Consider the following 14,149-nt stretch of genomic DNA (forward strand, 5'->3'; position numbering starts at 1 on the left):
TAATAATATTCGTGGTAGCGCAGTGGTTAGAATGTCGTACTGCAGGCTACTTCTGCTGACTGCCGGCTGCCAGCAGTTTGGCAGTTTGATTCTGACCGGCTCAAGGTTGACTCAGCTTTCTATCCTTCCGAGGTCAGTAAAATGAGGAGCTAGATTGTTGAGGGCAATAGGCTGACTCTGTAAACCGCTTAGAGAGGGCTGTAAAACATTGTGAACTGGTATATAAGTCTAAGTGCTTTTTCTATTGCTACTATTTCATGATTTTTTTAAAAAAAAATACTTCTCTTTAAAAAGAGTGACAGCTTCATCTCCCTAGCCACAGGTGGCTTTTTTAACTTGAATATGTTTAAACCTCTTCTACTGTATTTTCTTTCTCTATGCAGATCCAAAGAAGTGCTTACTCGGTCTTCTTTGATGAGAAGTTTTCCATTCCCTTGGATCCTTCCACGTTGGAGGAAAACAGCTTGAGATTCTCTGTTTTTGGCATTGATGAGGATGAGAGAAACATTAGCACTGGTGTGGCTGAGCTGAAGTTATCTGACTTGGGTATCTTTGTCCGCCCTTTCAACGCCTGGCTTTATCTGCAAGACATGAATAAGGTAAGAGTGTTCTCGTGGTCCATCCTACTACTGCACACTGATTTGGAGTCCTGGAAGGAAGGCCTATCATTTAGGATCATTGCTGGTTTTGTTACTATTGTACTATCATGCAGGGGAAAAGGCCCTTACAAGATCTTCCTACCTCAGGAGCCGAAATAACTTGCTGTATCTCAATATGTCATGCCTTCCTTCAGGCAAGAATCTCTGAGTCTCCAGTTCTGTCATTATTGTTCTCTAAAAATGAGTCAGTGGTCCCAAGAGTAATGAAGGAAAATCTCCATACTGTTAGTCCGATGCTATTTTTCTCACTTGTGAGCTCCTTGGTTGAGCCTGTAGTTGCAGGAGGACTAGGCAAAATAGATTTCTAAGGACTAAATGAAACAGAAATATTTAGGGGAGCTTCTTCAGCCTCTTGGTAACTCTCTACATCATCCAAATACCAAACTTCAGTTTTTAGGGCACCTTTCCTGGCAGCATTCTAATATATTCCCCATCCTCGGACTCAGGAGAGAAGAAAATAGATTATGCCATTAGTTCCTTTGCAAGGCTTGTAGAATATTGAATAATGAATGTTCCTCTCCTTTTTATTTATAGGCAACTGATTCGGTGGGTGAAATCCTGCTGTGTCTTAGCTATTTACCCACAGCAGAGCGATTGACTGTAGTTGTGGTTAAAGCCAAGAATCTTGTGTGGACTAATGGAAAAATGACTGCAGGTCAGTAGGATCCCTCTTCACCCTTCCTCCACCACTTCTCCCCAGTGCTGGATAACTTATAAACATGATGCCTCAGCATTCAGTGAATGGGTCAGCAATGGTTGAGAGCACAATCTGGTTCTCTTGCAAGTTGAGTTGTATTGCAGTCTATTGTATCGTATTTTATTTTAAAGATTTAGTTCTGCTACAAAACTAGGGAGTGGAAAAAGTGACACACACTTTTGTAATGCATGTTTGTAATGCATTCTCTGTATTATAGAAGTATTGATCAGTGTAAAACTACGATAAGCTCTACTAAATCCATAGGATGAGTGGAAGAATTCTGATTTCTATATGCTGGTAGGAAATGACTTTATTTCTAAATGCAGTGAATGATCCACATCTGTTACCCACATTCTGAGACTGAAATTCATTCCAACCACTCAGTAAAATCTTTGAAAAGTAGAAAGGATGGAGTGTAGTGATCTCTGTGCCCCAGTTCTCTAAAGCAGTTTTGTAGGGCCGAAGGGAACAAACACAGTGGCTGAAAAAAATCGCATTTCTCCCTGATCAGTCATCAAGCAGAATTAAATAATAATAATCTTCTCCTTCCATGATCTTAACTTTTAGCATTTGCTAAATCTAAATTATAGATGTATAATTGATTTTTTCCAATAATATAAGATTCAAGGCAGAAAATATGGAGATTGGCTGAGGGATGGAGACCTTCGCAATGTGTTGCCAAATTTCTGTGTTTTTTTCCAGAAAGTGATCATAGCAGGACAGGCATTGTATATTCTGGAATGTCTCATCTTAAGCATCAAGCTACTTAAATAGCCATTAGCAGAAATTGAAAATCTGTAGGAGGTTATTTCTTCAAAGAAATTAGGAAATGATCGGTTAATTTCCAATTTTAATTAATTGGATTTCTCCTAGTTCTGGTCGGCAAGTGTGTTTGTAGAAGTTAACCTATTCTACCCTGAAGACTCTGATTATAATGCTTTAAAATATGACCATAATGTGATACATATTTTTTTTGTCATGTGGTAGCATACTTTCTAGTCATCCTTGATATCCAGAATAAAAAAGACAAGAGGTGAAACGTAGTAGCAGAAACTGCACCCATTGAAGTTGTTATAGAGTTTCCAAGTTAAAATAAGCATGGTGTGAAAACGATTTCTTTGGAAAAGGGGTCATCTTCTTATTCTTCCTTCAGATCCTTTTGTCAAAGTATACTTGCTGCAAGATGGGAGGAAGATCAGCAAGAAAAAAACTGCAGTAAAGAGAGATGACACAAATCCAGTGTTTAATGAGGCCATGATTTTTTCCGTGCCAGCAATTGTCCTGCAGGTAAGAGCTCTCTGGTTCAAATGATGTACCTGGTGCCCTCCACCTCCCCCCCCGCCCCCCCCCCCCACTATAGGCACAGGCACTAAAGCATGTACAGTGCAGCAACACATTGGTGATTTTGGCATCTATTTCTAGCCCAAGCATTCCTGGGACATTAGATGCTATTGTGCAAGTGGTATTGAAGGACCCATATTCAGTTCTTGCCCTGATCTATAACTTGACTGTATTATTTACTAAAGTCTCTAGCTGGATTAATATTGATTTGGTGGTTCACATTGGCATGTGACTCTACAGATGAACTGGTCCTGAGTCATTCCAGTCAGGATTGTCCGCAGTGACTCAAGCAGTTGTTTTTTTCCACAGCCCTACTGTTTGAGATCCTTTCAGCTAGAGATGCCAAGGATTGAATCTGGGAACTTATACATGCTCTAATATGCTCAGCTAGGCTTTTCTCATTTCTGCTTATGCTGAGTCAGGTGAATGGTGTATGATCATAAGTCAACTTTTGGCATGTCGCTATAGCTATTCTACATGTAAGCATATCCTGCTAGACTTACATCAGCCACAGACTGCTTAAACAGAACGATTGTCATTGGCCCTAGAACTTGAAATAGTGACTCCCTCTGTATGTGCTTCCGAGTTTGAGGGACAAGAGTAGAATTAAATTGGTCTGCCCCATCTGCTGGGCTTATGGTGCATGACTATGGCTTAGAGGGTGGCTTATGGTACATGACTGTGCTTTCATCGCAATTAAAGCCAGATCATTGGAACAAAATGCTCAACTACAAAATGGAGTAGAAATGTTAAAAATTGACTTGGGTGAATGTGCATGTGTGTTAAATTGTGGCTTTTCATTGCTGCATGCTGCCCAGAGTTACTGTCTGTGAATTGGGCAGCCATATAAATTTATTGAATAAATACATTTACTTTTGACAGTCTGTAAATAATTAATACTTTTGTCAACAAACTTAGACCTTTTGGGGATTATGGCAGATATAAACATAGGGTGGTTTATGTCTTAACCCTACATTGAACTGTTTGTGTCAGTGATTGTGTGAACTGAAGCTAGGTTTTTCAGGTATCACAGAGTGTTGCAGAGGGCCCCTGATTAGAGCACCATGATAAATTCAGACTTAAATGTTACTTAGCAAAAAAATTCAGACTTAAATATTATTTAGCAAAAGTAAACTAACGCAAACAGAATAGGCTTATAGCATTCAATTTTGCAGTCTTAGTCCGGGTGATTTCACAAGTTTTTCTTGATGGAAAATAGATTCTGTCTAGAAGGATTTGGCATAAAAACAGGCTTTCAGATTAAATACACATTTGCATGATGAGGGGGAAAACTGACATGGGCAATGTAAACCAATCAGCATGTCATTTGGTAGGCTGAATATATAACTCCATTTGTTTTTCAGTCATTCAAAACCTTTTGTGCTGGAATCTAATGAATCCTATCTAAAAGAATAGTCTTCAAATGAGAAGTCACTGTATGAGGAAGCTTTATTCAGCAGCAACAGCATGGAGACAAGTAAAAGGATGGGATATCACAATAACCAAGAAAAGGCTTACTTTTCTTGTTATCCCTCTTTTTCTTGAAGATGAGATGATCAGAAGAGATAGGCTAAAGCTTCTGGAATAAGCGTTCACAAAAATAAACAGAATGGGAACAATGATAAAAAATTACTATACATAAATCTGCAGGTTGCCTGAAGACCTATTACTGTTTCATTTGCAAACAGAGCAAAGACTAACTTAGAATAAAGAGACAGTTGCTAATTGCTATTGAAAGGTTGAGGTCATACACTTCAGTCTACATCAGAGCAGCAAAACTTTTCCCAAATAATAGGATTTACATTTGAAGACGCATTTAGGAGTGGTGTAAGAAATCCATCCAAGATGAAGCTTCTAAAATTTGACTTGTTCAGACAAATGTCTTTTACTTCTCTCAGGCAGTTGTTGAAACCCGGCATACCTTCAGTTTTAAATGCCTTTTTCCACATCAGCCTGTCATCTTCTCCCCTCCCCTTTCCATTCCTCTCCTCTCCTTTTTTTTCCTTTGTGTCCTTCTTGTTCCTGATGTGTCTTAAATTTCCTCCAAATGCCAGAAATCGGGACTGTACATTGAGGGGTTTATTTAAATCACAGGTGACCAATCTTTTGGAGAGATAAAAACTAAAGTTGGTTTTGGAATGAGGTGATCAGATTTAGCATAGAAAGCCAAAAAAATATTAAACTAAATATTTCAATTAAACTAAACCAGTTAGTCTGACTACCACAGCAGTGACTTCTGAGAAGATGCTCAGCATGGCTGGTCCTGATGGAGCTCTGTAGGTACAAGATCATGGTTCGTTTTCCACTGCATAATTGCAGTGAATGGCTTAGGACAAAATGGAAACTTATACTAGTGTACACAGAAACACATTTTTCCATGAGGTTGTGGGGCTCTCGTGGCTCTTGAGAAGCTGAAGTGATGAACTGTGCCAAAAGAAGCACTTTTGCTGGGAATATGCAGCATTTCCTTTAGAGCTCTCGGCCAGTTCATGTCCCATTGGTGGGAAATTTCAGCACTGAGTTCCTGGAACTTCTCCCTGCCATCTGCTATCAGAACACAGTAATATTTTGCATTGCCCATCTCCACCCTCTCCTGTTGCTCTGAGGGATGCCCTTGCCACTGCCCCAGCACAGTGGCCAACTGGGGATTTTTAGTCTTTTCCCCTCTCATCACAAAAAGCACAAAAGTGGGGTGTCTGTGGCTGCCTGTTTTTGTACCAATGGGATAATGGAGCAGCAGAATGAAATTATCATCGAAGGCTCAAAGGGATGATGGAGCACAGGAATCAGGAAACTGGGCAGCATTGCAGAGGTTTTGAAAAGGGTAAGATGTGCAAGCTTTGTGACTCTGGGCAAGTTCCCCAACTTTCAATCTTCTAATTGCATTACTTTTATTTAAACTGGGTGTAGTTTGTCAATTGAAGATAGCAGAATTCCAATGCGTTGTGTGCCATCAAAGATTCTAATCCTAATTTATGCCTTTACAGGAACTGTCTCTTCGGGTGACAGTCGCACAATGCTGTGAAGATGGGAGAGCTGAAAATATTGGCCATGTTGTCATTGGCCCGGCTGCAGGAGGCATGGGCATCACTCACTGGAATCAAATGTTGGCTACCTTGAGAAAACCTATATCTATGTGGCACCCACTTCGACAAAGCTAAGGGCGTACCTGCACCTCACCAAAAGTAATCCAACACGGTGCTTAAATAAATAACTTCAGGAGGCTGATGCTATTGGAACAATGAATTTGTGAGATCATAAGAGTTAAAAAAAATCTAAATATTCCTCACAAATAATAATAGCAGTGACAGATGATTATGTGATGATGGGTTGCCAAATGAGACTACCCAAGCCTTGAAAAAGAATCATAGCTAAAACAATAAGAGAAGAAGATATATAAATACAGAGGGATGCTCGGTAGCTGGTGGACAAATAAGGTAGTCTTTTGATTCCGTCATTCTAACATCACCAACTTGGAGAGCCAATTATTCTTGAAGTTCTTTCACACTGAGTCTTGCATTTTTACATTATTTTTCTCTATTGAAGAAGACTTAAAAGGAAAGCTTATAGTATTTTATGCATTTGACTTCACCTATGTTTCAGACATGTTGACTTGGAAGTCAGATTCTTGGGAGTGAATGGGTCCTGCCTTGATATAAATGTATATGGATCACAATTTTATACTTCGTTCCTTCTCACATTTGTTGGGAATCAAGTCTTGATTATTTCAGATAAATTTGGGCAAAATTACTTCCAACTGAAGTTGCTTAAGTCACATTTTTTGGCAACCATTGTCACATGTGTCTTATCATGGTTGAGATTCAAGTACTGTTATCCTGTTTGCCTGTTTTGGAGAAGAAAACTCATGAAAGGCTCATATTTGAGTAAATAATTGACAGAGTGAACTTTTACAAAGATGTGCATCATTAGATATATGGACAACTGCTTGCTGTAAAAACTCAACAAATTTGCTTTGAAGATTCACAAATCTTTCTCCTCTCTTTGAATTATGGTAAAAATGTAATCCCATAGAGCACAGCACCATCACACAGATGACCTCTGCTCATTCAATACCTACCTGGGCTCTGGTGTGGTCCTGTTTAGTTCCAATGTCCAATAGGAACATTATCGTCACAGAGGATGCAATATTGTGCTTATCTACTGAAATGTAAATTCACTGGGCCTTATTTTATACATATGGTATAGAATTGAATAACCAATGGACTTTTCCTTCCCCTTTTCACCATTTATGAGCAATTGGAGACCAGCCTGTCTATAAAGTGTGAATGCTTTATTTATTCATTTTACGTGTACTTGACCTCAAAAAGCAGTTGAGATCATGCAGGGCAGAAGAAAAGAGGAAGTAGAGTGGATTCAGATATATTGTGCATGACAGAACCATCCTTAATATTGGAAATTTGACAGGGTGATTCGTAATTCAAGGCCACATCAGTCATAGGACACTAAATATTTGTATTTTGAGAAATAGAGAATGGCAGCTTGAAAAATAAAAATGAAATTGAGTAAAACAAAGGGAAATTCTATGGCAAAATATTTCATGGTTACTCAAAACATTGTGGATGATGTGTTTGCACCCAAAAGTAAGTCACTTTTGGTGAGATAGGTGGTTACATAAATTTGATAAATAAGTAAATAAAAGTAAATTTAAAAATCTCTTTTTTGTTATTAATTGTAAAATTTATAAAAAGAATGTAGGAACACCAAGATAAAAAAAACAACCTCGCAAACAACTAAGCACTGTTCTGATGTGGTTTCTAGACAATCTTTCATCTTTTTGATCCTCATGTAGTAATTTTGTGAACCTCTGATTAGTCGGCTGGCTTTCGAATTTTCAATTGATTTAAAACCTCAACAGTGCCACATGCAAGACAGAAAGTAATATTCCCATATCTATATCAATCTCTATCACGTTTGCACCCCCATCCATCATATGAGATCAAATGCCAGTTGTAACACATTGCAAAATCCCCGAGACTCTGTTTCCTTGACACCCGTGGAAAACCATTTCCCCTTCTTCCCTTGTATTAGGGAAACATAGGTTTTACTGAAGTCATCCTATCTTTGTGGCAATTCACATTGACTAGACCAGGGGTGTCAAACTCAAGGAACCAGCCCATAGGGTGCTTTGATCTGGACTGCGGGGCTGCCCTGGAAACAGCGAAGGACCAGCCCATGGTGCCTTTGCCAGCAAAAACAGAGCTCAGGAGGGCCCATCCTGGCCACATCCACCCAGCCCCCCCCGGTCAAATACCCTGATGTGGCCCTCAATGAAATCAAGTTTGACACTCCTGGATTAGACGATCAGCCTGTCCTATTACCTCTATTTCATTTAGCCCAGCTCAAGAAATAGCCAGCTCCATGTGGTATCCCAGCTGGATTTGCTGGGATAGCACATGGAGCTTCCTAGACTAGCTCCCACATGAATTCAAACTTTATCTCCTTGTGATGGAACAGAAGGTGTTTTTTAATTCATGGACCACTGGAAGCTCAGGCCTGAGTGGAATAATTTCACAACTGCCATGTTGTGAGGCAGAGACTGTACTGCTTTAGCTGCCTGGTTTTTGCTAAGGATCTACCTGTGAAAGCCTTGCTAAATAATGTTCCGAATTCAGGAATGGTGAGGATGAAATGGGGAAATCCCAGGAGGGATTGGAGAGGCATTGGGAATGGTTTGAAAAAATGCAACGAACAGGTGGTCTGGCAGAACCCATTACCTATTTATGTAAATTGAACCCAGTGGTGGGATTCAAATAATTTAACAACTCTGCCCTAATGACCAGCTGGGTGGGCGTGGCCATGGTGGGTGTGGCCAGGGGGTGTGATAGGCAGTACTCAGCCTCCTGCACCCCCCCGGGAGCAAAAACAGGCCACAGGGGAACATGCCACCCCCCGTGCCCCCTTTTGGGCCTAGGAGGCCTCCCTGAAGCCTCCTGAGAGTGAAAACAGGCTGCAGGGGGGGCACTACACTCCCGTGCCCATTTTGGGCCCGGGAGGCCTCCCTGCATTTACCTGGGAGCCAAAATGGGGTGTGTGGGGACTCCTGGAAGGGGAGGGGAGGGGCCGAGCCAGCCAGCAATTTATCTACTGGTTCCCCCGAACTGGCTGAATCCCACCACTGATCAAACCCCATGTTCCAAAGAAGCAGTAAAAATATTTTTAAACTCTCTTCAGCTCTTAATACTTAACTGATCAACATTTTAAAAGCAAGATTTCCCTAAGGGCAAACCTTTAATTCTTGCATGTGACAAATAGCTTGCTTTTGGAAGGATATGCCATGTATTTTTCTAGCACACAGAAATGGCATCTGACTTCTTTTCCAGAAAATTCATCTCTTCCCATGCTACCAAATAATGGTAAGGATCTGAGCAAGGTCTAAATTCTAGAAAAGTTGCTCTCTCTTGCCGCCCAGACTAGCCTTTTACCAAAGCAGAAGCTATGCCTCTAAGGAAAAACATGGCATTTAATAAAGGTAATTTAAGCATCTCCTGTGAATAGTATCTAGGGAACAGACTATTTTAGCACACAGAGAAGAAGCTGCTGACAGTTTAAAGATCTTTTCAAGGATTACAATGAATCTTCTTAGGAAACAGATTTCATGTAGCAGGGGGGGAAATCCTGAAATAAAGCTAGATAGGAAATAGAATCTGTTAAAACTAAAACAGATGCTTTAAACAAGTTCTTCTATTTTGGATGTCTGGGATACAAATCTTACCATTTTGGGATGAATTGCCAGAAGCAGAACTGTCATTCCAAGTATCAAGACCTGAAAAGGTCTGTTGTTCTGTTTTGTGATCAATTCATTCATTCTTGATGTTATAGAACAAACAGGTCTATGAGCAAAATCCTACCCCTCTGTTTGTACTCTTGTTCAGACTGGGATGTTTCCATTAGGATTCCTGCATTTAACAGAAAGTCTGATTTGATGGACTAAATAACCTCTTCCATCTCTGATACTAGGATTGTTTATTGGCAGCATATTTGACACGAGGGAATTTTTACTGATATGTTGCTAAGGCCTGTATTCTGAAGCACTGATGTGCTGTGGAGAGTGGAGGTGGTCAGTTACACATGCTTCTGAACCTGTAATAAATCAATGAATGTACAGATTTTGTATGTGATGTTCTCACAGTGAAACAATATAGGATTAGTAGCTTTTCATATGCCTAGATGGGCTGGTACAAGCAGGCTTTCCTACTTCATCTTCCTTTCAAACGCTCTATAATGAAATTAGCCAACTGAGGTAATCTTGGTGTAGAAAGTTTTCGTGGAGACAATTTATGTGGTTTCTAATGATCAACACTGATCAGTCAGTTGGCTGAGAGACCTTCCTTAAATGGTGCTCCTCTCAGGAAGAAGCCCTCTAATAGCTGTTGAAGGATTATCTCCCCTTGTGAAATCTATTTACCTTCCTTACCGGCTTGGAAGTCCATGCACCACACTCATAAGCGAAGAAAGCACACATGCGTGTCACATGCGCGCTCAGACCTGTGTATGCACAGAAGGTAAACACATTACTTCCTGCTACTTCCTGGTTAAAACCAGGAAGTAATTATACCCAGGCGGGTGGGCGGAGCTTTGTTCCTCCATCGCTACCAGATCGCCGAAATACTAGCCACGATTGCTACCGGATCGCATGATCCGGTCTAATCCAGTAGCATTTCACCCCTGCCATGTTCCCTCGGCACTACAGCCTATCCAATTTAGTACTCCTCTCTCCAGTAGTACAAAAGCAGATATAAAAAAACATGATGACATAATCAGTAGATTTCTTGGAACGGTTTGAATTTTGGACTCATTCCTATAACAATCGTAAAATAGCATAGTAGATGATGTAGGTCTATGATACAAAGTTTGCATCCAGGATAGGACTTTAACTTTAGTCAAGAGAAAGTAGTGGTCAGCTTTGGAGGGGGGAAAATAAATGGATTAAGTTAACCCATCATTTTGGGTGGTCTTCTAAAATAAAAGCAGGATTTTCATTCTCTTTGTTGACAGAGCCAACACGGGCTTTGTTCACTTGAAACACACACACACAAACAGTGGAAACCGGAATCCCTTCTTTTATTCCAATCAAAGAGAGAAACTTTGGGGTAGATGCCACAAATCAAGTGCACAGGTTTGCAATTTTACAACATATCTAGACAGTTTCAGGCAAGGAAGTTATACAGCTTTAATTATTATTGGTCAATATAAATAAACAACTCCCTGCATAACATTATTAGGCAATTATATTTTCATGGGAGAGTGAGCTTCATTATCTAAGCTCTCTGCCTCTGGGCATGATTTTGACTGTGCCAATGATGAACTTCTGTGACCCCATGGCAAGGCAACTACTTGCAGTTTTAACTCTGTCCTCCTTTGCCTCCGTCAGAGTGATGGCTTAATTAGCCGGCACTATCAGCTCTGGCAGCAGAATAGCCAGTGTATGCCAAGAGCCTTCGTTATCTTCCACGAAACTGGTGACTCACCCAGGAACAAACTTCAGCTCTTAGTCAATCAGTGGATTTGCCTGTTACAAAGAGACACAACAGCTCTCGCTGCCTTTTATATCCTGTGGGGTGTGGCTCCATGACTCAGCACTTCCTAGGCCTGCCCCACCCCTGCTTCTGTTGTTCCCTCCTCTCCTGCCTACGAAACCTAGGGTCCAATCAAGCCTGATTGCCGTCAGCCAGGTCTGAAGGCGTGGCCTGGAGGGGGAAAGAGTCAGGGGACAGAGGCCTCGTTATCTCTTCCACCTGGCCTGCCTCTGGCTCCTGGAGCTGAGCCAGGGAAGCCGGTGCTCCTGAGGTATGTCCTGACGGCCCTTCCCCCTCACTTTCCAAGTCACTTTCTGGCAGCAGGCCCGGCTCCAAGTTACTTTCTGGCAGGAGGGCTGCCTCGGGGGGTGCAGACACAACAGGTAAACTTTCCCAAATGGCTTTAAGCTACTTCATCATTTCCCCCTTTAACACTCTGTACCAAACCGTAGTGAAAGTAGTGATGTGTCACTTTTGTGGGTGTTGCAAGCATAAGTAATAATTGGGATCACGGTTAGGAGTGTAGGAGTTTAGAACCATGAGTTGGGCATCATCTCTTTTTGGAAACAATCCTTTAAGCACAGAGGAAAACACTGCATATAGCACCACACCGTGTGTCTAATCACTCCAAAAAATATGATCATAACAATCAGCAATTTTAACCACTCCAAATAAGGTAGCCAATTGATGAAAAAGTGCCAGATATTGAGGAAGGATGGTAAAGAAAGCATCAGTTTGTGCAATAGCATGAAAATTGGCAGACTGGTTGAGATTACCTGAACATTAAGCAAGAAACTTATCCTGTTGATCAATAAAAGTGCAACAACTAGAATTAATGAGAACATAAATATCTCCTTGGCTAGCTAAGAGGAAGTCCAGAACTACACGATTTTGGCTGACAATTTGCAATACTGGAGTCGCTTCTGCTTATAATCTACTGATTGCATCTGCTGCAATATGGGCATAAATCTGAAGGGAGGCAGAAATATTGAGAAGGGCAAATTCTAATTGTAATCTCTAGTGGGTTGGCAAAAAAAAAAAAGAGAAAAAGACTATAAAGGAGATTTCCACTCTCGTAAGATATTACATGGGGAAGGAAGGATGTAAAAGGGACAGTTGTGATGCCAAGGGAAGGGGGCAGCATGTGAACAGCTGAAATCAATATTTCCAAATCCCGTATCACATAATAGGTAAGATTTTATATACACTATGTCTCCAGACCCAGAAACAGCCAGTTGGTGGAACTGCCCCTGGATTTCTGGACAGATTCCTTCCCATGGTTGACCATCGTTTTCCCGCCCCTTCTTTTGAGGGGAGGAGGGGGTTCTACAGCCTTCTAAATATAAAGGCAGCCCCAAAAGCTCAATACCAAGATACCCTTCATCACAGTGAAGGGACAAAAGCTGCAAGCGGTGGACCAATTTACACACCTTGGCAGCACTCTCTCCCACGCAGTGACAGTTGACATTGAGGTCAACTGCAGAATCGCCAAGGCAAGCTCTGTATATGGCAGACTACTGACCAACGTGTGGGACCACTATGGAAAAAGCCTTGCTACAAAGCTCAAAGTCTACCGAGCAGTAGTGCTAACCACCCTGATGTATGCCAGCGAGACTTGGATTGTATACAGGAGGCACGCTAGGCAATTGAACCACTTCCACATGCCCTGCCTTCACAGACCTCTGGGGATCCGGTGGCAAAACAAGGTGCCAGACACAGAAGTCCTCTCCAGAGCAGGCCTGCTATCAGTTCACACCCTGCTGATGAAAGCCCAGATGTGCTGGGCAGGCCATGTTGCAAGGATGCCAGACCACCACATCCCTAAACAGTTCCTCTATGGTGAGCTATCTCAAGGAAAGTGATCGCATGGGGACAAAGGAAACGATTCAAAGACACGTTGAAAGCCTCCTCCAAGTCCCTGGATATCAACACCATGTCCTGGGAAACCCTGGCATAAGATCAAACAACATGACGCACGTTGATCCACCAAGGCTGCCAGGCATTTAAAGACAGAAGAACATCCATAACACAAGAGAAGCGAGCACTCCGTAAAGCCAGAGCTGCAAATGCTGCAACAATGGTGCCCACACATGTCTGCCCGACATGTGGCAGAACATTCCGTGCCTGTATAGGCCTTACCAGCCACCTGCGGACACACTGTGGACAGCCCACAACCTGTTAGATGTCAAGGTCCTGTTTGAACACGATAGATGAACATCATCATCATCATCAAATATAAAGGCCTGTAGGGGAGACCATGATGCTGAATAAAAGAAAAAGGAAATATTACAAATATTTTAAATATAAGCTATGTGTACAGGTAGCCCTCGATTTGCAACAGTTCGTTTAGTGACCAAAGTTACAACGGCAATGAAAAAATGATTTATGACCGTTTTTCACACGACCATTGCAGCTCCCCTATGATCAAAATTCAGATGCTTGGCAACTGACTCATGACGGTTGCAGTGTCCCAGGGTCATGTGATCCCCTTCCAATAAGCAAAGTCAATAGGGAAGCCAGATTCACCTAATAACTGTGTTATTGAGTTAACAACTGCAGTGATTTGCTTAACAACTGTGGCAACAAAGGTCATAACACGGGGCAAAATTCATTTAACAAATGTCTCACTTAGCCACAGAAATTTTGGGCTCAATTGTGGTTGTAAGTCGAGGACTACCGGCATATCCAACAACGCTTGTTCAGTTATTCATTTCATTTGGGTGCTGCTTGACTTCAACTGAGCAGGCAACTCACAAAAACAACAAAACAACAAAATCCAGAGAATTAATCCAAACAAGTAGAAAAGTAACTATTGTATGCAATAATTACCATATTTTTCGGAGTATAAGACGCACTCGAGTATAAGACGCACCTAGTTTTTGGGGAGGAAAATAAGAAAAAAGCTGATTGGCAGG

At 41.4% G+C, this 14,149-nt stretch overlaps 1 protein-coding gene across 5 annotated transcripts in view; it reads left to right on the forward strand.

Annotated features, from left to right (window-relative positions):
• Positions 1 to 7,313, forward strand: part of SYT12 (synaptotagmin 12) — a 64,864-nt gene extending 57,551 nt beyond the window's left edge. For all 5 annotated transcript variants that reach the window (XM_058156437.1, XM_058156403.1, XM_058156411.1 and 2 more), the window contains 4 exons: positions 384 to 599; positions 1,194 to 1,314; positions 2,510 to 2,643; positions 5,685 to 7,313. In XM_058156437.1, the coding sequence (XP_058012420.1) occupies positions 384 to 599; positions 1,194 to 1,314; positions 2,510 to 2,643; positions 5,685 to 5,858 (645 nt within the window). In that variant the 3' untranslated portion in view covers positions 5,859 to 7,313. The remainder of the gene's footprint in view (positions 1 to 383; positions 600 to 1,193; positions 1,315 to 2,509; positions 2,644 to 5,684) is intronic.
• Positions 7,314 to 14,149: the final 6,836 nt, after the last annotated feature.

Source organism: Ahaetulla prasina, chromosome 1 (genome assembly GCF_028640845.1).
Source record: "Ahaetulla prasina isolate Xishuangbanna chromosome 1, ASM2864084v1, whole genome shotgun sequence".
In the NCBI taxonomy this organism is placed as follows: domain Eukaryota; kingdom Metazoa; phylum Chordata; class Lepidosauria; order Squamata; family Colubridae; genus Ahaetulla; species Ahaetulla prasina.